Source organism: Eschrichtius robustus, chromosome 2, assembly GCF_028021215.1.
Source record: "Eschrichtius robustus isolate mEscRob2 chromosome 2, mEscRob2.pri, whole genome shotgun sequence".
Classification (NCBI taxonomy): Eukaryota; Metazoa; Chordata; class Mammalia; order Artiodactyla; family Eschrichtiidae; genus Eschrichtius; species Eschrichtius robustus.
The window spans coordinates 51,774,325-51,799,299 of record NC_090825.1 but is presented as its reverse complement, the minus strand read 5'-3'; the positions used below and the strand labels follow the sequence as shown (position 1 = coordinate 51,799,299).

The 24,975-nt window shown below is 33.2% G+C and overlaps 1 protein-coding gene across 2 annotated transcripts in view; it reads left to right on the top strand.

The window, feature by feature from the left end:
• Nucleotides 1-21,973, top strand: part of CENPK (centromere protein K) — a 40,242-nt gene extending 18,269 nt beyond the window's left edge. The window contains exons 4-9 of one of the 2 annotated variants that reach the window (XM_068533185.1): nt 1,106-1,152; nt 9,809-9,891; nt 9,982-10,080; nt 10,419-10,545; nt 18,568-18,621; nt 21,251-21,973. In XM_068533185.1, the coding sequence (XP_068389286.1) occupies nt 1,106-1,152; nt 9,809-9,891; nt 9,982-10,080; nt 10,419-10,545; nt 18,568-18,621; nt 21,251-21,409 (569 nt within the window). In that variant the 3' untranslated portion in view covers nt 21,410-21,973. The remainder of the gene's footprint in view (nt 1-1,105; nt 1,153-9,808; nt 9,892-9,981; nt 10,081-10,418; nt 10,546-18,567; nt 18,622-21,250) is intronic. The other variant, XM_068533195.1, reaches the window with a different exon arrangement.
• Nucleotides 21,974-24,975: the final 3,002 nt, after the last annotated feature.

Sequence of the window (24,975 nt, the reverse complement as noted above, 5' to 3'; positions counted from 1 at the left end):
AGGGAGATTTTTGAACTTTATGTTTTTAGAATCCTTTTCATTGTATAGCCATCCTAGGGCTACCTATAATTAGTTCTAATACAGGGCCTATGAAGTACATAGCTCTTTTCTATTAGAAAACCCTCTAGAATGGCAAATAGCTTAGAAAGTTTTCAGTAGCATATCATTTGAGAAATTTAAATAGCACTTTATTAAGAAAGATAAACTTTTCTTAGTATGAGTTGAACTTTTCTAAGTATAAGGGATTTGATTTTGCTATGTAAATTAATTAAGGAATATTAGTTTATACTCATTAGACTGGCAAAAATTTTAGAAGAGTTTATAGTATATTTTGCTGTTTTTTGTTCATTGCTTCTAGAAAAATTAAAAAAAAGAATCTAGCATCCTGTTTTAAAATTCAAAATACACATTTCCTTCTATGAAATTCACTTTCTGAGAATCTATCCCACAGGAATGACAGCACCAATATATAAAGACATAAATAAAAGAATGCTTCCTGTGTCGTCGTTTTTTGAGGCTAAAAACTAGACACAAAGTCAATGCTTAATCAGTAGTGAAATCCCTGAACACATTTGGTGTATTTACCCTGCGGAATATTATGCAGTGATTTAAAATTATGAATTAGACTTACACCAGATGAATATACAGGATTTCCATGGGGTTTTTTTTGGGTTAAAATAAGAATAATGTGTATGATATTATCTCATTCTTGTAAAACCAGCAATAACAAAATTAATAACACTTGCATGTATATGTACAAATATGTATATATGTATGCATAGAATCATGTAACCACAGAAATACTTAAGGAACACACTGTAGATTATTAATTTTGTTTTTGATGGATTGGGAAAATAAAATGAGAAAAGAAAAAGACACTGAAAATAAAATGCATAAATATCACATTTGTCTAAAATGATATATAAGTTGGCTATATAAGATGTTAAATTTAAAAATTTCATAAAAACTGTACACATCTCATAAAAAGTTCTGTAATATATAAATGGAAAGGGAAAGGGGTATCTCAGAAACCACGAAATCAAATTCTTGATTTTTGAGAGTTAACTAAGCATATGTATAATTTTGATTTGTTTTGTTCCTGTAGTGATTCCACTGAATGAAGAAGTTCTGGTAACATTAGGAAAAGAAGAGGTAAGTTACTGAATTTATAGTAATCCAAAATAACTTATAACTAGAAGTGTTTTGGATAAGCTCATGCCATAACGAGTAAGATGAAACCACTTTAAAACTGTATTAATTATGTTTTATTGAACAGGATATTTTAGATGATTTGAATTTTGAATTAAATATGTAAAACTTACTCTTGTACTTAATTTTTAGTTGATTAAACTCTTCATAATAACAGCAAAAAGGTTAAACATAGCTAAATGATCATACATGTATATCTGTCCTCAAAACTTAACATAAATGTCAATAAAGATTTTTTAAAGTGTCAGTTTATTAGATCAAAGTATAGGAGAGAAGATAGAGGCAAAGAAGAATTTTAAACTAGGTTGTAGAGCATAGAAATAGATAAGTATCTGTGTTCCAAGAGACAGAAGTAACGATAACAAGAGAGATTATCTGCCCTACAGAACTTAAGAGAAAGGCTTTGAATTTGAAGGAACCTCGTACTTCAAAATTCAGGGTTCAAGTGTGGAGCTAAAAACAAGGAGATTTTTATAAAGTAAGAACAGACTACTAGACCTTCTCCCTCTCTCTTTTGCAATCAAGAGGCTAACTTTTACCCACACACCTAAAAACTGGAGGTATATGGTGTGGAGACATTAAACTATTGAGGCTTTGGACTCAGCACACCAAGTTGGGTGTTTAGTAGGGGTGGTGTGAGGTCAAAAGTCAGAAAGTTCAAGTTAACATTTTTATACTGTGTGGTGAAGTACCAGCTTCTTCCCTTGATCTATCTCCAGGGGTCATACAGTATGGTATAAAAGTAGCTTCAGACTGGAGATAAAATAATCTCTGGAAAATCTAAATGGCCCGAGAAAAAAGGTCTATAAGTATTAATATATGGGGATTCCCAGTGAAAAGCAGGATGGCCATCCATCAAAAAGCCATTTATAAACAAAGTTTGTTTCTGAGCTTTAAATGAGAATACCAACTTTTATTCAACATAGTGTTGGAGGTCCTAGCCACAGCCATCAGACAAGAAAAAGAAATAGAAGGAATCCAAATTAGAAAGGAAGAAGTAAAACTGTCACTGTTTTCAGATGACATGATTCTATACATAGAAAATCCTAAAGACACTACCAGAAAACTACTAGAATTCATCAATGAATTTGGTTAAGTTTCAGGATACAAAATTAATATACAGAAATATGTTGCATTTCTATACACTAACAATGAATTACCAGAAAGAGAAATTAAGGAAACAATTCCACTTACCATTGCATCAAAAAGAAACCTAGGAATAAAGCCACCTAAGGAGGTAAAAGACCTGTAATCAGAAAACTGTAAGACACTGATGAAAGTAATTGAAGGTGACACAAACAGATGAAAAAGATATACCATGTTCTTAGATTGGAAGAATTAATATTGTTAAAATGGCCATAACTTCCCAAGGCAATCTACAGATTTAGTGCAATCCCTATCAAAATACCAATGGCATTTTTCACAGAACTAGAACAAAAAAAATCTTAAAATTTGTATGGAAACACAAAAGACCCCCAATAGCCGAAACAATCTTGAGAAAGAATGGAGCTGGAGGAATCATGCTCCCTGACTTCAGACTATGCAGCAAAGCTACAGTAATCAAAACAGTCTGGTCCTGGCACAAAAACAGACACATAACTCAATAGAACAGAATAGAGAGCCCAGAAATAAACCCACACACTTACGGTCAATTAATCTACAGCAAAGGAGGCAAGAATTTACAATGGAGAAAAGACAGTCTCTTCAATAAGTGGTGCTGGGAAAACTGGACAGCCACATGTAAAAGAAGGAAATTAGAACATTTGCTAACACCATATACAAAAACTAAAGATGGATTAAAAACATAAGTGTAAGACCAGAAACCATAAATCCCCTAGGAGAAAACTTAGGCAGAACACTCTTTGACATAAATCATAGCAATATTTTTTTAGATTTGTCTTCTCAAACAAAGGAAGTAAAAACAAAAATATACAAATGGGACCTTATTAAACTTAAAAGCTTTTGCACAGCAAAGGAACCATCAACAAAATGAAAAGACAACATACTGAATGGGAGAAAACATTTGCAAATGCTATGACTGATAAGGGGTTAATATCCAACATATATAAACGACTCACAACTCAACATCAAAAAAACAAACAAGCTGGGACTTTCCTGGCAGTCCAGTGGTTAAGACTCCATGCTTCCACTGCAGGGGGCATGTGTTCAGTCTCTGGTTAAGGAACTAAGATCCTGCATGCCATGTGGTGTGGCCCCCACAAAACAAAACAAACAAAAACAAGCCAATTAAAAACTGGGCAGAAGTCCTGAATAGACATTTTTCCAAAGGGGACATTCAGATGACCAATAGGCACGTGAAAAGGGTCTCAGTATCGCTAATCATCAGGGAAATGCAAGTCAAAACCACAATGAGGTAACACCTCACACCTGTCAGAATGACTGTTGTCAAAAAGAACACAAATAACAAGTGTTGGTGAGGTTGTGGAGAAAAGGGAACCCTCATACACTGTTGGGAATGTAAATTGGTGCAGCCTCTGTGGAAAACAGTATGGAGTTTTCTCAAAAAACTAAAAATAGAACTGCCATATTACCCATAAATCCCTCTGCTGGGTATATATCAAAAAAAAAACAAACCACTAATTCAAAAAGATACATGCACCTCATTGTTCATAGTAGCATTATTTACAGTTGCCAAGATATGGAAGCAACCTAAGTGTCCATCAACAGATGAATGGATAAGGAAGATGTGGTGTATACATGTAATGGAATACTACTGAAGCATAAAAAAGAATGCAGTTTTGCTGTTTACAGCAACATGGATGGACTTGAAGAGCATTATGCTAAGTGAAAGAAGTCCGGCAGAGAAAGACAAATACTGTATGATATCACTTATATGTGGGATCTAAAAATATACAACAAACTAGTGAATATCACAAAAAAGCAGACTCACAGATACAGAGAACAAACTAGTGGTTACCAGTGGAGAAAGGGCAGCGGGGAGGGGCAATATAGGGGTAGGGAATTAAGAGATACAAACTATTAGGTACAAAATAATCTACAAGGATATATTATACAACAGAGGGAATATAGTCAATATTTTATAATAACTATAAATGAAGTATAACCTTTAAAAATAAAACTAAATAAAAAATACAAAAAACTAGTGAATATAACAAAAAAGAAACAGACTCAGAGATATAGACAACAAACTAGCAGTTATCAGTGGGGAGAGAGAAAGGGGAAGGGCAATATAGGGGTAGGGGATTATGAGGTACAAACTGTTATGTATAAAATAAGCTATAAGGGGACTTCCCTGGCAGTCCTGTGGTTAAGACTCTGCACTTCCACTGCAGAGGGACGTGGGTTCGATCCCTGATTGGGGAACTAGGATCCTGCATGCAGTGCGATGCGGTGGGGGGCAGTTGGGGGGAAGCTATAAGGATATATTGTACAACATAGGGAATGTAGCCGATATTTTATAATAATTATAAATGGAATATAATCTTTAAAAATTGTGAATCACTATATTTTACACCTGTAACATACGGTATTGTATGTCAACTATACTTCAATTAAAAGAAAATGTTGAATGGCCAGCCGATGATCATTGACATTTGTGAAATGCCTCCAGATGGAAAGGCGGAAACCCAAAACAATTGATGAAGATGACTCTTAAGAAAATAGAGGCAATTCAGGGAACAAAGAGAATTTAATAAAATAATATCTTCCTAATTTGATTAACTCTATTTTATCAAGTTTTATTTTAAGGCAGCAGTCCCCAACCTTTTTGGCACCAGGGACCAGTTTCGTGGAAGACAATTTTTCCACAGACCGGGGTTGGGGGTGGGATGGTAATGTGAGCATTGGGGAGATGGAGAGTGGCAAAGAAGGAAGCTTTGCTTGCTCACCCACCGCTCACCTCCTGCTGTGCAGTTCCTGTCCGCAGCCCGGGGATTGGGGACCCCTGTTTTAAGGTTTGTGCTCAAATATAAGAAATACTTGTCCAACTTAAGGTCACAAAGACTTTCTTGCCTTTTTTTTTTTTTTTAGAAATTTTAATATTTTAGGTTTCACATTTAGATTATGATCCATTTTAGAATAACGTTTGCATGTGGAATGAGTTATTGATAAAGGTTCTTTTTTTTTATGTAGATACTAATCTAACATAAATTGTTGAAAAAACTATCTTTTTCTTTTGAATTTCCTTTGCATATGTGTTGAAAATTAATTGATCATATATGTGTGGATCTATTTCTAGACTCTCCATTTGTTCTCCATCCTATGTGGTGGATATATCTTTTCCTTTGTTCTGTATTTCTGTCTTTAGGCCAATACTGTGTTGGTTTGTTTAGTGAAGCTTTGTAATGTCTTGAAATTAAGTAGTATGAGTTCTCTAACTTTGTTTTTTACCAAAATTGTTTCATATTTTCATATAAATTAGAGTTGGCTTGTCATTCTATCCCATAAAGAAGCTTACTGGAATTTTGACTGAGATTGCCCTGAATCTATAGTTCAAATTGAGGAGAAGAGACGTATTGAGTCTCAGTCCAGACCCATGAGCACTATATGGTCTCTGCATTTATTTAGGGCTCCGTTTATTTGTTATTTAAAAAATTTATCTCACCAATGTTTTGTAATTCACTATATCAACAGACTAAAAAAGAAAAAAAGCATTTTATCATTTCAATAAATTCAGAAAGAATAAGTGACAAAATTCCATATTAATTCATGATTCAAAAAAAGACTTTATAAATTGTGATAGAAGTGTGCAGGTCTTGAGGGACTTCCCTGTCAGTCCAGTGGTTAAGACTCTGCACTTCCACTGCAGTGGGCACAGGTTCAATCCCTGGTCGGGGAACTAAGATCCTGCATGCCACAAGGTGTGGGCAAAAAAAAAAGAAAAAAGAAAAAAGATGTGTGCAGGTCTTGTATATGTTTGTCAGATTCATCCCTTTAGTATTTCATATTTTTGGTGCTATTAAAATGGTATTCTTTTTTAAAATTTCAATTTCCAATTATTTATTGCTGGTACATTCAAATACAATTAATATTTATATGTCGATCTTGTATCTAGTGAACATGATAAACCCCTTTATTCTAGTAACTTTTTTGTAGATTATGTAGAATTTTCTTTTATATTTAATTAATTAATTTATTTATTAATTTTTAAATTTATTTGGCTGCATGGGGTCTTTAGTTGTGGCAGGCAAACTCTTAGTTGCAGTATGCATGTGGGATCTAGTTCCCTGACCAGGGATCAAATCCAGGACCCCTGCACTGGGAGCACAGAGTCTACACCACTGGAACACCAAGGAAGTCCTCTGTAAGATTTTCTACATAGCTAGTCACGTCATCTGAGATCAAAGGCAGTTTTACTTATTTCTTTCCATCTGGATGCTTTTTATTTCTTTTTCTTGGCTTATTGTACTGTCCTAGAATATTTAGTAATGTATTGAATAAAAGTGGGGAGAATGGACATTTTTGCCTTGTTCCTGATCTTAGTGGATAGCATTCACTCTTTGACCATTAAGTGCGATGTTAGCAGTAGGTTTTTCATAGATGCCATTAATAAAGTTGAGAAAATTACCTTTTATTAGAATTTATGAAGAATTTTTCAAATCATGAATTAATATTGAATTTTGTCACTTATTTCTAAATTCACTGATTTCAACTGTTTAATTAACTTGATTCCTAAGATAAACCCCACATTGCTATAATGTATTAATCTTTTTTATTTATTGATGGATTTAATTTGCTAAAATTTTATTAAGATTTTTGTGTCTATTTTTTTTAAAGTATTTATTTATTTATTTATGGCTGTGTTGGGTCTTCGTTTCTGTGCGAGGGCTTTCTCTAGTTGTGGCAAGCGGGGGCCACTCTTCATCGCGGTGCATGGGCCTCTCACTATCGCGGCCTCTCGTGTTGCAGAGCACAGGCTCCAGACGCGCAGGCTCAGTAATTGTGGCTCACAGGCCCAGCTGCTCCGCGGCACGTGGGATCTTCCCAGACCAGGGCTCGAACCTGTGTCCCCTGCATTGGCAGGCAGATTCTCAACCACTGCGCCACCAGGGAAGCCCTGTGTCTATGTTTTTGAGAGATATTGGTGTGTGGTTTCCTTTTTCGGTGACATCTTTTTCAGGCTTTGGTATCAGGGTAATACCAAGCTCATAGAATGATTTCAGAAGTATTCTTTCTTCAAAAGAGCTTGTATAGAATCAGTATTATTTATTCGTTAAATGTTTCTTAGAATTTATAGGTGAAGTCGTCTGAGGTTAGAATTTTTTTGGTGGGAAAATGTTAAACTAAATATTCAGTTTCTTTATGGCTAGTCAGGTTATCTTTCTCTGAATGAACCTTGGTAGTTTGTGACTTTCAAAGAGTTTGTCTCATCTAGTTTGTCAAATTTATTGACAGAAAATTGTTCATAGCATTCCCCCATTACTATTTTAATGTTTGTAGCAACGCTCCCTCTCTTATTCCTGATGTTGGTAATTTGTGTCCTTTTTTTCTCCTTTAATTAGTCTGGGTAATCTTATTGATCTTCTCAAAGAATTAGCTTTGGGTTTCATCGATTTTTCCCTGTTTTTCTTTTTGTTTTTCTATTTCATTGATTTAAAATTTTTACCATTATTTTTTCTTCAGCTTACTTTTGGTTTTATTTGCTCTTTTTCTAGTTTCTTGTGGTGGAAGCTGAGGTCATTAATTTGAGAGCTTTCTTTTTTCTAATACAGGTTTTTAGTGGTGTAAATTTTCATCTGAGTACTTCTTTTGCTTTATTACAGAAAATTTAATCTTTTCATTTTCAGACAGTTCATAGCAATTTCTTATTTTCCTGCTGATTGCATCTTTGGCCCATGAATTATTTAGAAGTGTGTTTTTAGTATCCAAATATTTGCACATTTTTCCAGGTACATTTCTATGGTTGATTATTTTTTTTTGAACTTTTTAGAAGTTTTATTGGTGCAGTTATTATAGTGAATTGCAATTTATATACTGAACTATTTCTTTTTTTTTAAGTATGGGCTCTGACACTTTTTATTTGTGAAACCTCAGGCAAGTTACCTAGCTCTTTTTTTTTTTTTTTCATACATCTTTATTGGAGTATAATTGCTTCACAATGTTGTGTTTGTTAGTTTCTGCCTTACAACAAAGTGAATCATCTGTATGCACACACATATCCCCATATCCCCTCCCTCCTGAGCCTCCCTTCCACCCTCTCTATCCCACCCCTCTAGGTGGTCACAGAGCACCAAGCTGATCTCCCCGTGCTATGCAGCACCTTCCCACCAGCCATCCATTTTACATTTGGTAGTGTATGTATGTCAGTGCTACTCTCTCACTACATCCCAGCCTCCCCTTCCCTTCTGTGTCCTCAAGTCCGTTCTCAATGTCTGCATCTTTATTCCTGCCCTGCCACTAGGTTCATCATTTTTCTAGATTCTATATATATGCGTTAGCGTACAGTATTAGTTTTTCTCTTTCTGACTTACTTCACTCTGTATGACAGACTCTAGGTGTATCCACCTCACTACAAATAACTTGATTATTAACTTAATTCCATTATTGGATCATATTTAATGTAATATCATTATGGTTGCATTAAAATGTACATACTTGATTTTTCTTTTGTATTTGTCCTACATTTTCTCTGTTCCTATTCTCCTCTCTTCCCACGTTCCTGGATTCATTGTGTATTTTTCAAAATAAATGCATTTTATTTACATTATTAGCTTATTAGGTATATCTCTTCTTTTTTTTTCATGGTTGCTCTAAGGTTTATAATATACAATTTTATATTACTACTGATTTAGATTTGTAAGAAGCTAATGGATACCCTTAATATCAGGAGAATGGAACACTAGCTAATGTGTTCTAGAAACAAAAGGATACTAGAAAAAGTTTAGTTTATTGTAATCCCCTGTAGCCACACAGTCTTCTTATATGTTCCTCAGATACCTCATACTTCTGCCTCAGGGCCTTTGTACTTAAAATTCCCTTTGCCTAGAACATTCTTTTGCTAGATGGTGACATGGCTTATCTTTTGCTGTCTTTCTCTGTTGCTAAACTGTTAGTTAACCTGATCAGAAAGGTCTTTCCATGTCATACTACCTACCTAAAAGAGCTATCCCTGCTCCTCATTTCTATACTCTCGTTTTGACCTATTTTTACTTTATGGTATTTATCCCTCTCTGGAGTTACAAGTTTGTTTCTTTGTTTGGATTTGCCTCTTTGTTCTGTTCATCTTTGCATCCCTGACTCCTTCATCAATGCCTGGTGGTCAACAACTGATCAATAAATATTTGTTGAATGAGTGATATTCATTTGTGTCTGTTTTGTATAGTCTCCTTAGAAAAGAGACCTAATCTGCCTGGTTACTGAAAATTCACCATTAAATTGCCTTTCAGTATGAAATTAAAAATTATTGCTCAAAACCCCTTATATTTTTAAATTTAACAATGAAATGTTACAAAGAACTTAGTACCTGCTGTATAATTTCCCTTTCAAAGATTTTTTGCTAGGCTTTTTTTTGCTGTTGATTTCTGAATATATACCCTAGTATGTAAATTTCACTCATTCAGAAATATCACTATTTACAGGAGTAAAGACTAACCAATTAATTTTAATTATTTTGTTCTAGTTCCAAAAATTGACACATGATCTTGAATTGGCACTATCTACTATTCAGTCAAAGAATGAAAAGTTAAAGGAAGACTTAGAAAGGTATATTTATAATTACTATTAATCATTGATATATATTGAATTGGCATTAATGTTTTATTTGAATACTGTTTTGTTTTTCCATGTTTAAAGGGAGCAAAAATGGTTGGATGAACAGCAACAGATATTGGAATCTCTTAATGTACTACACAATGATTTGAAACAGCAGGTTGTGACATTTTCTGAATCAAGGTATTATTGATTTTGTGTTCTAGGTTTTCATAATAGCAGAAATTATTTCCTTTTTTATGTTACATGAAATACATAGATGAAAAGAAGGTAAATTTTACCAGAAATTGTGAGTCTTACCCTGACTTTTGCCAATTGTTAAGTTACCTAATCTTTTATGAATAATTTGACTTTTAGTTTTCCTACATGTTAAATAGAGACTATTTATCTCATAAAGCTAGTTATTTTGAGCAATGAAGTTTGAACAAAGTTTTTGATTAATTTTATGAGTAACCAGTTATATATACTTAAGTATTTTATCAGCAAATTAATTCTCTTAAATTTAAAAAAAAATCTTTTAGACTCTTTAATGAGCTGAAAACGAAAATGCGTGATATAAAAGAATATAAGGAGAAACTCTTGGTTACCTTGGGTGAGTTTCTAGAAGACCATTTTCCTCTGCCTGATAGAAATGTTAAAAAGAAAAAGGTAAGTTTTAGAGAAGACATTCATGTAGATATTCACATATGAAATTGTTTTAGAGAGGTTCAAAGGTAAATTTTCTGATAAATTTTTATGTTTAATATACACTTCAAAGACATACACAAATAGGTACATGCACAGAAATATTCCATCGTCACATTATAATACTTAATGAAAAATTAGAAGCAACCTAGTTATTTAATAAAATAAGATTAAATACATTTTTTTACATTGTATTCATATTGATGGAAAAATGCAGCTTTTAAAAATAATGTATTAAACACTATCAAAGGAGCTTATGAAATCTCACAGATTATTGATTGTTAGATAAAACACAGATGATTAAATTGTGTGAGTCTAATTTGTACCAAAGAATGTAATAGTGCTTATGCCTGGGGCTAAGATTGTAGGTAAGATTTGTTTTTGTTTTCGTTTTCATTGTTTTTCAAATTTTCTATGATAAACATATGTAACTTTTAAAATCAGAAGATACCTGTAGTTAAGGTAAGTTATTGACTACTTTAATAATAGTTATGATGGAATAAACCTTTTTCACAAAAGCAAATAAATATTTCATTGAGTGACAGAAGGTTGGGAACAAGCACTTTAATTCCTTTTTTAAAAATAGTATAGGTATAAATAAATAGAACTTGTGGAAGTGGAATAGGCATTGAAACTGGGACCAGAACAATCTTTCTAAAAATATACATATTTAACAATTTATTTAATCATGTATTTTAAAATATACATATTTTAATCATTTTTCAACATAAAACTTTTGATGCCTCCCTCTGGGATGAAGTCTATAAACTCCTTAGAGGAATGAATTTATATTCTGGACTTTGTCTATCTCTTTAGCCTCCTTTTCAGCCATTCTTTATCCATCTCTTGCATGAGTCCATTCAACCATAGTACTACAGTTCCAGCAGGTATGCAATGACCTGTCACTTTTTTGTGCCTTATACATTCTATTCCCTCTGGTTACAAAACAGTTCCTATCTGGTGAAAATAGTAAATTCTTTCTTAAAGCAACTCAAACATCATCTTTTGTGTGATGCATTGAATGAAGTTTTGGTGTCGTTTTATTAGCATTTATTACATGATTTTGTAGTAATCATTTATGTCTCTTTCTCTGTTGACCCACCACGCTCTGTGAGCTCCTTGGTTTGTTTAATTCATCTTTGTGTCTGTACTGTCTTGCATACCTATTGTAGTACCTTCTGAGTTCATATTTCTTGAATGACTGTGAGCATACTAGGAAAAGGAGAAAAAAGTTTTGTTTGTTTTCTTATAATCTGTGTTTATTTATTCTTCCCTGTCTTCTTTGTAATTATCAGTAGGCTTTACATTTGTTATGGACAATTTCTCCCATTCTGTCCATTGTTATTTACGCCCCTTAGTCATTTCTGAAATTGTTGACGGCCTTCTGTTAACGATTTCAGTAAATTCATGATCCCTTACCTCTGAATGATCATAATCTTAAAATAACTCAATGATTTATTTTCTGATTCCAGTCTCTCTTTTCTTCAACTTTTTTTTTTTAACCTATTAAGGTTCTCCACTAATAGAACCAGAGGTTTGAGACATTCCTAAACGAAAGCATTGATTACTAGAAGCCACCATGAGTTTAAGTCATATTGGATAAGCTCACTTTTTTTTTTTTTGTTTTGTTTTTTATTAGGTCCCACTTGTTTATTTTTGTTTTTATTTCCATTACTCTAGGAGGTGGATCAAAAAAGATCTTGCTGTGATTTATGTCAAAGAGTGTTCTTCCTATGTTTTCCTCTAAGAGTTTTATAGTGTCCAGTCTTATATTTAGGTCTCGAATCCATTTTGAGTTTATTTTTGTGTATGGTGTTAGGGAGTATTCTAATTTCATTCTTTTACATGTAGCTGTCCAGTTTTCCCAGCACCACTTATTGAAGAGACTGTCTTTTCTCCATTGTATATCTTTGCCTCCTTTGTCATAGATTAGTTGACCATAGATGCGTGGGTTAATCTCTGGGCTTTCTATCTTGTTCCATTGATCTATGTTTCTGTTTTTGTGCCAGTACCATATTGTCTTGATTACTGTAGCTTTGTAGTATAGTCTGAAGTCAGGGAGTCTGATTCCTCCAGCTCCATTTTTTTCCCTCAAGACTGCTTTGGCTATTCGGGGTCTTTTGTGTCTCCATACAAATTTTAAGATGATTTGTTCTAGCTCCGTAAAAAATGCCATTGGTAATTTGATAGGGATTGCATTGAATCTGTAGATTGCTTTGGGTAGTATACTCATTTTCACAATGTTGATTCTTCCAATCCAAGAACATGGTATATCTCTCCATCTGTTGGTATCATCTTTAATTTCTTTCATCAGTGTCTTATAGTTTTCTGCATACAGGTCTTTTGTCTCCCTAGGTAGGTTTATTCCTAGGTATTTTATTCTTTTTGTTGCAATGGTAAATGGGAGTGTTTCCATAATTTCTCTTTCAGATTTTTCATCATTAGTGTATAGGAATGCAAGAGATTTCTGTGCATTAATTTTGTATCCTGCAACTTTACCATATTCATTAATTAGCTCTAGCAATTTTCTGGTGGCAGTTTTAGGATTCTCTATGTATAGTATCATGTCATCCGCAAACAGTGACAGTTTTACTTCTTCTTTTCCAATTTGTATTCCTTTTATTTCTTTTTCTTCTCTGATTGCCGTGGCTAGGACTTCCAGAACTATGTTGAATAATAGTGGTGAGAGTGGACATCCTTGTCTCGTTCCTGATCTTAGAGGAAATGCTTTCAGTTTTTCACCATTGAGAATGATGTTTGCTGTGGGTTTGTCATATATGGCCTTTATTATGTTGAGGTAGGTTCCCTCTATGCCCACTTTCTGGAGAGTTTTTATCAGAAATGGGTGTTGAATTTTGTCAAAGCTTTTTCTGCATCTATTGAGATGATCATATGGTTTTTATTCTTCAATTTGTTAATATGGTGTATCCCATTGATTGATTTGCATATATTGAAGAATCCTTGCATCCCTGGGATAAATCCCACTTGATCGTGGTGTATGATCCTTTTAATGTGTTGTTGGATTCTGTTTGCTAGTATTTTGTTGAGGATTTTTGCATCTATATTCATCAGTGATATTGGTCTGTAATTTTCTTTTTTTGTAGTGTCTTTGTCTGGTTTTGGTATCAGGGTGATGGTGGCCTCATAGAATGAGTTTGGGAGTGTTCCTTCCTCTGCAATTTTTTGGAAGAGTTTGAGAAGGATGGGTGTTAGCTCTTCTCTAAATGTTTGATAGAATTCACCTGTGAAGCCATCTGGTCCTGGACTTTTGTTTGTTGGAAGATTTTTAATCACAGTTTCAATTTCATTACTTGTGATTGGTCTGTTCATATTTTCTATTTCTTCCTGATTCAGTCTTGGAAGGTTATACCTTTCTAAGAATTTGTCCATTTCTTCCAGGTTGTCCATTTTGTTGGCATAGAGTTGCTTGTAGTAGTCTCTTAGGATGCTTTGTATTTCTGCGGTGTCTGTTGTAACTTCTCCTTTTTCATTTCTGATTTTATTGATTTGAGTCCTCTCCCTCTTTTTCTTGATGAGTCTGGCTAATGGCTTATCAATTTTGTTTATCTTCTCAAAGAACCAACTTTTAGTTTTATTGATCTTTGCTATTGTTTTCTTTGTTTCTATTTCATTTATTTCTGCTCTGATCTTTATGATTTCTTTCCTTCTGCTAACTTTGGGTTTTGTTTGTTCTTCTTTCTCTAGTTTCTTTAGGTGTAAGGTTAGATTGTTTACTTGAGATTTTTCTTGTTTCTTTAGGTAGGCTTGTATAGCTATAAACTTCCCTCTTAGAACCGCTTTTGCTGCATCCCATAGGTTTTGGGTCGTCGTGTTTTCATTGTCATTTGTCTCTAGGTATTTTTTTATTTCCTCTTTGATTTCTTCAGTGATCTCTTGGTTATTTAGTAACGTATTGTTTAGCCTCCATGTGTTTGTCTTTTTACGTTTTTTTCCCTGTAATTCATTTCTAATCTCATAGCGTTGTGGTCAGAAAAGATGCTTGACATGATTTCAATTTTCTTAAATTTACTGAGGCTTGATTTGTGACCCAAGATGTGATCTATCCTGGAGAATGTTCCGTGCGCACTTGAGAAGAACGTGTAATCTGCTGTTTTTGGATGGAATGTCCTATATATATCAATTAAATCTATCTGGTCTATTGTGTCATTTAAAGCTTCTGTTTCCTTATTTATTTTCATTTTGGATGATCTGTCCATTGGTGTAAGTGAAGTGTTAAAGTCCCCCACTATTATTGTGTTACTGTCGATTTCCTCTTTTATAGCTGTTAGCAGTTGCCTTATGTATTGAGGTGCTCCTATGTTGGGTGCATATATATTTATAATTGTTATATCTTCTTCTTGGATTGATCCCTGGATCATTATGTAGTGTCCTTCCTTGTCTCTTGTAACATTCTTTATTTTAAAGTCTATTTTATCTGATATGAGTATAGCTACTCCAGCTTTCTTTTGATTTCCATTTGCATGGACTATCTTTTTCCATCCCCTCACTTTCAGTCTGTATGTGTCCCTAGGTCTAAAGTGGGTCTCTTGTAGACAGCATATATATGGGTCTTGTTTTTGTATCCATTCAGCCAGTCTATGTCTTTTGGTTGGGGCATTTAATCCATTCACGTTTAAGGTAATTATCGATATGTATGTTCCTATGACCATTTTCTTAATTGTTTTGGGTTTGTTTTTGTAGGTCCTTTTCTTCTCTTGTGTTTCCCACTTAGAGAAGTTCCTTTAGCATTTGTTGTAGAGCTGGTTTGGTGGTGCTGAATTCTCTTAGCTTTTGCTTGTCTGTAAAGCTTTTGATTTCTCCATCAAATCTAAATGAGATCCTTGCCGGGTAGAGTAATCTTGGTTGTAGGTTCTTCCCTTTCATCACTTTAAGTATATCATGCCACTCCCTTCTGGCTTGCAGAGTTTCTGCTGAGAAATCAGCTGTTAACCTTATGGGAGTTCCCTTGTATGTTATTTGTCGTTTTTCCCTTGCTGCTTTCAATAATTTTTCTTTGTCTTTAATTTTTGCCACTTTGATTACTATGTGTCTCGGCGTGTTTCTCCTTGGGTTTATTCTGTATGGGACTCTCTGTGCTTCCTGGACTTGGGTGGCTATTTCCTTTCCCATGTTAGGGAAGTTTTCTTCAAATATTTTCTCTGGCCCTGTCTCTCTCTCTTCTCCTTCTGGGACCCCTATAATGCGAATGTTGTTGCGTTTAATGTTGTCCCAGAGGTCTCTTAGGCTGTCTTCATTTCTTTTCATTCTTTTTTCTTTAGTCTGTTCCGCAGCAGTGAATTCCACCATTCTGTCTTCCAGGTCACTTATCCGTTCTTCTGCCTCAGTTATTCTGCTATTGATTCCTTCTAGTGTAGTTTTCATTTCAGTTATTGTATTGGTCATCTCTGTTTGTTTGTTCTTTAATTCTTCTAGGTCTTTGTTAATCATTTCTTGCATCTTCTCAATCTTTGCCTCCATTCTTATTCCGAGGTCCTGGATCATCTTCACTATCATTATTCTGAATTCTTTTTCTGGAAGGTTGCCTATCTCCACTTCATTTAGTTGTTTTTCTGGGGTTTTTTCTTGTTCCTTCATCTGGTACATAGCCCTCTGCCTTTTCATCTTGTCTATCTTTCTGTAACTGTGGTTTTTGGTCCACAGGCTGCAGGATTGTAGTTTTTCTTGCTTCTGTTGTCTGCCCTCTGGTCAAGCTCACTTTTTTTAAATGAAGTATATGAACTGTTGATACATATTACAAACTGATAGGTTACTTTCTCTCTCCCTCTCTCTCTCTCTCTCTCTCTGTCAAGCAATAATAATGGATGTATCAGTGGGCTCAAGCTGCCATAACAAAATACCAAAGAACAGGTGGCTTAAACAAAATAAATTTATTTTGTCATAGTTTTGGAGGCCAAAAGTCCAAGATCAAGGTGCCATCAGAGTTTTATTTAAAATAAATAAATTGTGTTATTTATTTTAACTTTGGTAGTTTCATTGCATTTATATTCTGTTCTGATACCATCATTCATGTATACATTTAGTCTTTATTGTACATTCTGTTGGATTCAATCCTTATCATCTTTTACCATTCATTTTTGAGTTTTTAAGTTTAATCCATTGTTTGATATGATGGGTTTGTTTGACAAGTAGTTTGTTCAAGAAGAATTCCTGGGTGTTTTATTTTTTGAATTCTTAAATGCTGAACATACTTTGCTGTATACTTAAAGGCTTATCTTAGGCAGAGATTTTAAAAGTCACAAGACTTGGTAAGGGGTTTCTCCATTCTTCTCAGATTGAATGTACTGTGGAGAAGTCTGAGGCCAGCCTGTAGATGTCTTGGTCCTTCTGACTATTTGCCTGAAGGATTCTTTATCTCTGAACTTCAGTAACTTAACAGGGATATGTCACAATGTTGATCATTCAATATCAGTTTTGCTTTGAAGATGATGTATTGTTTCCAGGGGCAGATTTAGGTCACATTGCATTTCATGGCAATTTTATTTTATAATATTTTACATTGTTTATCATATCCTTATGTTGAAACATTTTTTTTCTTTGTTTTCTTTCATTATATTTTTCTTCTGCATTTTCTTTGATTGTCTCAAACCTTTATATTTTAATCTGTGCCTTGCTGCTTATTTCTTTAATATATTTGTATTTCTATAAAACCTTAGGAGGACTCCATGCTAATCTTTGACTATTGTCAGGAAAGTACTAGATGTCACAATAGTAGGAGACCTTGTAGTTAATTGAATGTCTGAACTCAAAAGCTGCTGATTAGATTTAGTATTATCCTAGAAGATTTCCCTTAGAACCTTATCCTATGGAACATTTTTAACAGTAATTTGGATAAAGAGGTAGAGGACATAGTCATCAAAGTTTACAAATGATATGAAATTGAGAGAGGACTAGATAGTAAATTTGTTGGATGACAGAATTAGAACTGTATTTTTTAACTGGCCAAGATAAAATAGGACGGTCCAAATAAAATAGGACGATATTTAGTGGAGGTACTTAGAATATCTTTCTTGAGTTTAAAACATTGAAGAACAAAGGAGACATATCTTAGCTATATACAATGAAGGAAACTTCGGCACTTTAGATGATAGTTTTCTCAGATAGAGGTCATCAGGGCAGAATAGATGTCCAAAAGCTAATGCAATCTTAAACTTATTGAATAGAATTCCAGCTTCTACATGTATGGAAGTGAGTCTTCCATTTCATCTTCAGTTTTCTAATCACAGCTATATCATTGTGGAGACTGGATTTTTAAAAAAAGGTAAATTAGAGCACAACTAGAGAACAACCATGCTATTGAGAGGCTGCAAGTCTATGAGAAATAATTGAAGAAACTCATGATGATTAATATGGAGAAGGCAGGGAGCTCATAATAGCTGTCTTTAGATATTTGAGAACTCTAGGGTGGAATTGGAATGAGATTTATTCTCTGTCATTCCAAGAAAAAAAGAACTAGTGAGTTGAGTTAATATTAGGAACTGTCAAGAACTATAGAAAGATGAACAAACCTCCCTGGGAAGCAAGTTTCCTGTCCCGAAGCTGTATCAATACAGTCTGGAATGTCATTTGTTTGGGATATTTTGATTGGGAAGGTTCAAACATTAGATTTTCATTTATGTGAATATATATAATATGTGTAATATAATTTATCCATTATATATTTATAGATAGATAGATAGATAGATAGATAGGTGGATACTCTGAATTGTATCTTCTAGTAATTGCAAAAGATTTCCCTGTCTTAGAGGTTGTTTCAACTATTTTTATGAACCTTACTGTTTAGTACAGCAGGTTGTTTTCTTTCAGAACTCTTTTTAAATCATCTCATTATAAATGTTTGGTTTTAGTATATCTTGTACTGCTGCAATTGAGGAATATTAATTTTTGAAATTTTGTAATAAATACAGTGTAATATTCTGCCATTAGAACTGAAATGTTAATTCTTTGTTATTCACACTTCTCTCAAAGAAAAACATTCAAGAATCCACTGCACAGCTGATAACACTGCATGAAATGTTAGAGGTAAGTGTTTTGTGTAGTTGTTTTGTCTTGAAGATATCTCTTCATTAGTGACTTGTGAACAATTATACATAGGCTTGAAAAAGAAAAAAATGCTGCTTTAGTTCTTAAGGTATACACCAAACTTTATTATATATATTAATTTATCTTAGTATAAAACTAGTTTCTATTTTCTATGTAGTAAGAAAGAATATTATTTTTTAGAAGAAGATGAAACTAAAGTCTTACTCTTAATCGTGTTACCGATTATTACTTTAAGAAAATTTTTATGATGTTGTTTAGTATCTACACAGTGAAAGCCTATGCTGTTACATTGATGTAATCTTTAGTTGGCCAGTCTGTATTCTATCTAAAATATACAATTGAGTTTAAGGATTCTTTCCACAAAGTTGCAGAACTTCATTCACAGATTTTCCTTAAATAACATCAGCTTCTTTTTTCATAATGTAAGGACTCATTACACCTTTTTCTGCCTGACATTTGCTTTTTATTTTTTTTACAAATATCTTTGACCTTTTAAAAAAAGAAGTTTTTGAACTTCAGCCAAATTACCGACTATATTAAATACTTAAATCTTGATATGATGACCTATTGCAGATTGGGTGGAGAGGAAGGTAGTCTGTGAAGAGCTATTTAACAATTAATGTGGCTTTTTAAAGTCATTGGTAAGTTTAGAATAAAGTGATTTCAGAAAACTTGTTTCACATTGTAATTTTATGCATTGGATGCTAAAGTCTCTATTTATCTAGCTAAATGGTTTTGGTGCCTCAGGATATCTTAATATAGAATATTATTACTTTGAAAAGCAAAATACAATTATTGTTTAGATTGTGACTTGAATCTTTTAACATATTCCTATTTACTCCAGTTTATACCGAAACTACTGTTTCTCGTGGATGACTTGACTTTTTTTTAATAAAAGTTGTATATGTGGCAAATATTGACAGTTGTTAACTGGGAAATACATGTGTAATTTTTGAATAGTGCACTATGGGATACCATGTAAAACTTAGATTTAGAAACTGTTTTTGTCTCCAAGGCTTGTATTATCAATAATAAATGTAAACAGAATTTAAACTGCAGTTCAGTGAAGAATAAACCAATATACATGTTCATGTTAAAGTAGAATTTTTAGCATTTAATTATTCCTGGCATCTACTAGAATTTTGATTAATATAATTGAAGTTAGAAATGAAAGGTAAAATTTTAAATTATATTAAAATAAGCAGTTGCTCTAAAATGGGAATAATATTTAATTATTTTATTATCATACCTAAAAGAAATGAGGCCAAGAGCTTTTTTCTCCAGGATGTGGTTCTGAAGTAGCTAAAGTTAGGGAGTTCCCTGGTGGCCTGGTGGTTATGATTCCGAGCTTTCACTGCCACAGCCCACATTCAATCCCTGGTTGAGGAACTGAGATCCCACAAGCCACATGTTGCAGCTAAAAAAAAAAAAAAAGAAATAGCTAAAGTTAATGACAGATGAAATTATTTCAAGAATTGAGATTAAAAAAAAAAAAGAATTGAAATGTTGATATTATTATGAAATGTGATTGAGATGAGAGCTTTATAGTTTTAATTTTATTTCTATGGCACTTTATATTTGTATAAATTGTATTTTTCCTTTTCTGTGTTTCTTAATATAATATATTTAAATTAAAGCTTTGGCTTGGCAATTCAGAGATATGGAGTCTAATCCATGATCTATTACTAATTATGTGCCCCTTGAGGAATCTTTTAACCCTTCTGGATTCTGGTTTTGTAATTTGTGAAGGCACTGTGTGGGAGCTGAGGAGGTAGAGTAATAATTGAAACATATTTAGCATTTTTCAGTATGTTTCATAGAACATTAGTGTTTAAGGAATTTTAAATGTGTGTTTCTTAAAAAAACTTTTTAATGCCAGTGGATCTGGGATATACAGGTAATTCTGAGTGCACATTGGCAGTCTTTCTCCAGCTTATATAACCATAGAACCCTGTTTCTCCATACTAAGAGCATCCTTAGGGAGACCAATTCCATGGAATGTAGTTCGGGCAATGTTAGTCTTATATAATTTACTGCAGATACTCAAAACGTCCCAATTTGTGGTTGTAACCCCTCAATATCCTTAGTGAAGAAATCAACGATGTTTAAGATAATTTGAAGGAAATAATGGTGATAGAATTGTTGTTTCAAAGATTTATCAGATGAATAGGTGTTTTTTTGGGGAAGAGTAGCATTGGTGATTTCTCTTTCCCCCAAATATTAAGACATGTATGCTGTTTTTGAACTTTGTGAGTATTTAAGTTTTTTATTTTTATTTGTAAGATATGGCTATAACCAATCTTGTAACATAAACAAATTATTATTCCTAAGAGAAGTGGGAGAATTGTAAGTGCCTTTTAACTAGTTTTTAGGAATTTTAAAAGTTAAGGTGCAAAGATTCATTTTAAAGCTATTTCCATTCACTACTATTTGTATTTTTAAAAAAGAAAATCAACTATTTAAGTTAATACATAGAAATTATGATATAAACAATTACTCAAAGAGAAAAGACATTAACATTCTTTGGTAAGAAACTTCATTAATGTTTTATTATAGCTGTATCAGTTTTTTTCCAAGTAAGGTATATTTTGAATGATTTTTTTTCTAGATTCTTTTAAATAGATTATTTGATGTTCCACATGACCCATATGTCAAAATTAGTGATTCTTTTTGGCCACCTTATATTGAGCTGCTTCTGCGTAATGGAATTGCCTTGAGACATCCAGAAGATCCAACCCGAATAAGATTAGAAGCCTTCCATCAGTAAAAAGATGGTCTTTTTTTCACACAGTACTTAAAGAATCTTTTCATTCAAGGATAATGGAAACACTGAGAATTACTTGGATAAGGAACATTATTTGCAAATCAAAGCACATAGTCCATCTTCCTTTTGTGCTTAAAATGACTCATGCTGCCATCCACTATTCATTTTAAAAATGGTCCTTTCGCAGTCAGTCATTGCTTTGGTATTTTCAACTGGGTGGACAAGAATGCAAGTGAAAAATATCCTAGACTTAATCATTACACAACTTTAAATATACCTTACTTCTGCAATATTCTTTGGAAAATTCGTTGTTAATTTATGATATTGATAATGTAATATTTTTCTTTTAAAATTTATGACAGTTTCTTTTATGCATTTTGATTTCCATTTGGTGCTTACATCCTTTAAATTTACAAATTGTAATGGAAAGACCATTTAATTTGCAGGAGGTTTAAAAATTGACTTAGTATCTTAATGTAGAAGGAAGCATAATTTAAAAGTATTTAGTAAATCTGTTCCATGTATACTGCCATATTTCTAGATTTGTTAAAAATTGGAATGTTAAAAAAACTAATGGATAAAGGTAGCATGAAAACTATATTTTAATGTGTATTATATTACAAGTGATAATATATATTAAATCATTCTTGATTCTGTTAATTATTACTAACAATACTGTGTTCATGAAATTTCGTTAATCCTCTGTGACTTTTCTGTAAATAAAATTCTCATTTAAAACTCTCTAGCTTTTTTGGGGATGTGGCATGATATTTTAATAAACTAAATAGACTTTTTCATAGGTAGATAAATGATGATATTATAGAACTACATATAAACTAAACTAGAGAATTCCAAATACTTTTTGTATCATTAGTTTTCTAAGACGACTTAGTGTATACTTTTATTTTTGAAAATGCTTTCTACTGCATTATAGTATCCAAGTTTCTTGTTTACCTTAAATACTTCATCTTTTTTAAAGTAGGCAAAAACTATTCCAAGTATACCATGTTCCTTTTATAGAAAATACAAATACTGTTATATTTTAGAAAATGTGTAAGTTCTTTTATGGGAAGATGACATACAAAAGTACCTTCCTAGAATACTCTAGTTGGGAGTCAAAGGATTGAGCAAACTGTTATTCCTCAAAGTTACTGGAGAAAGGAAAAATGGTGCTAGCAGTATAAGTCTGACAATAATTCTATCTGACAAGAGCAGATAATACTGTTGTATGTGAACTTCTCTGTGTTACAAATTACAGAAAGAAATAGATAAAGGCAATAAACAACTTGATGATTTATTTGGCAAGTCTTGATTTCACATACATCTATTGGTTTGGATCTTTTTACTGTAGCATCTTGTGTAAAGTTTTAAAGAAAACTGTGATGATTGCATCCTACTTTTTAATTTGTTAACCCAGCCTTCTAACATAGCATGATTTTTTGCCCACTTTTCATCTCAATCATAAACAAAGTAAATTATAGCAGAATTAGTCTTGATTTGTACTCCATCTAAGCTTACAGCCCTTGAAGGTTTTTTTTTTTTTGTGGTTTTGAGTATGCTGGAGAAAATGTTTCAAGTTCTGAGAACCTATATGTGGGGGCCATCACTACATATCCCAGGAACATTGAGGGTAATAAAAGAATATTTTGGGGGCTTCCCTGGTGGTGCAGTGGTTAAGAATCTGCCTGCCAATGCAGGGGACACGGGTTCGATCCCTGGCCTGGGAAGATCCCACATGCCACGGAGCAGCTAAGCCCGTGTGCCACAACTACTGAAGCCCGCGCACCTACAGCCCGTGCTCCGCAACAGGAGAAGCCACTGCAATGAGAAGCCCGTGCACCGCAATGAAGAGTAGCCCCCGCTCGCCACAACTAGAGGAAGCCCACGCACAGCAATGCAGCCAAAAATAAATAAATACAATAAATTTTAAAAAAAAAAAGAATATTTTGAATAACTCTGTGCCCACAAATGTTATAACTTAGATGAAATGGACCAATTCTGTGAAAGACACAATCTACTAAAACTCACACACGGAAAAATAGCTACTTTGCATAAGCCTATATATTAAAGAAATCGAATCAATAATTAATAAGCTTTCAAAACAGAAGACATCAGGCCCAATGGTTTCACTGGTGAATTTGAGAAGAAAATGATGACAATTCTGTGTTCCAAAAAATAGAAGCTAATTCATTCTATGAGGCCAGCATTATCCTAATACCAAAACCAGACAAAAACATTACATTACCCTAATACCAAAACCGGACAAAGATGTTGCAAGAAAGGAAAACTACAAACAGATACCTTTCATGAACATAGGTACAAACATCCTCAACAAAATAATCAAATTCAACAATATAGTACAAAAAATTATGCATAACAGCCAAGTGGTATTTATTCCAAATATCCAAAACTGGTTCAGCATTCAAAGATCAATTAATGAAATCCATCATATCATCAGACTAAAATAGAAAAATCATACGACCATACCAATAGATTACAAAAAAGCTATATGACAAAATGAGGTAACACATTCATGATGAAAACTCTCAGCAAGCTAGGAATAGAAAGGAACTTCCTTAGCTTGATAAAGAACATCTACAATCTGATGCATTATTACTTATTCTTTAAAAAAAAAAAAAATTCAGAAAACTTAGAGCTAACATACTTAATTGTGGGAAACTAGATGCTTTCTCTCTAAGATCAGGAACAAGGCAAGAATGTCTCCTCTTACCAGTGCTAGTCAGCATTGTACTGGAAGTTCCACCTAATGCAGCGAGACAAAAAAACATCCCAAGAACCAACAAAAAATCTCTTGGAACTAAAGACCAATTATAGCAAGGTTGCAGGATACAAAGTTAGCATAGTAAAGTCATTTGTTACCTATATACCTGAAATTCGAAACATTATTACATTAACATCAAAAATATGTACAAGACTTATATGAGGAAACCTACCAAAGTTATAAAAGAAATCAAAGAAGATCTTAATAAATGGAAACATATTCCATGTTTATGGGTAGTTAAACTCCATATTGTTAAAAGTCTCAATTCTTTTCCAAATTGATTTATAGGTCTAATGTAATCCCAATCAAAATCCTAGCAAGTTACTTTATGGAAATCAACAAATTGATTCTAAATTTATATGGAAGGACAAAAGACCCAGAATAGCTGCCATAATATTGAAGAAGAACAAAGTGGAAGGACTGACAGCAACCTTAAGACTCACTATAAAGCTATAGTAACCAATACTGTGAAATTGGTGAAAAATCAGACAATAGATCACTGGAACAGAATAGAGACCTCAGAAGTAGACCCATACAAATATGGTCAGCTGATCTTTGACAAAGAGGAAAGGCAAGCAACCCAATGGAGAAATCTTAGTCTTTTTCAACAAATGGTGGTAGAACAACTGTACATGCACTTGGAAAAAAAGAAAGAGAAACTGGTCACTGATAATACTGATATTATACCTTTAACAAAAATTAACTAAAAATGGATCATAGACCTAAATGTAAAATGCACAACTATAAAACTTCTAGAAAATAACATAAGAGAAAATCTAGTCTGACC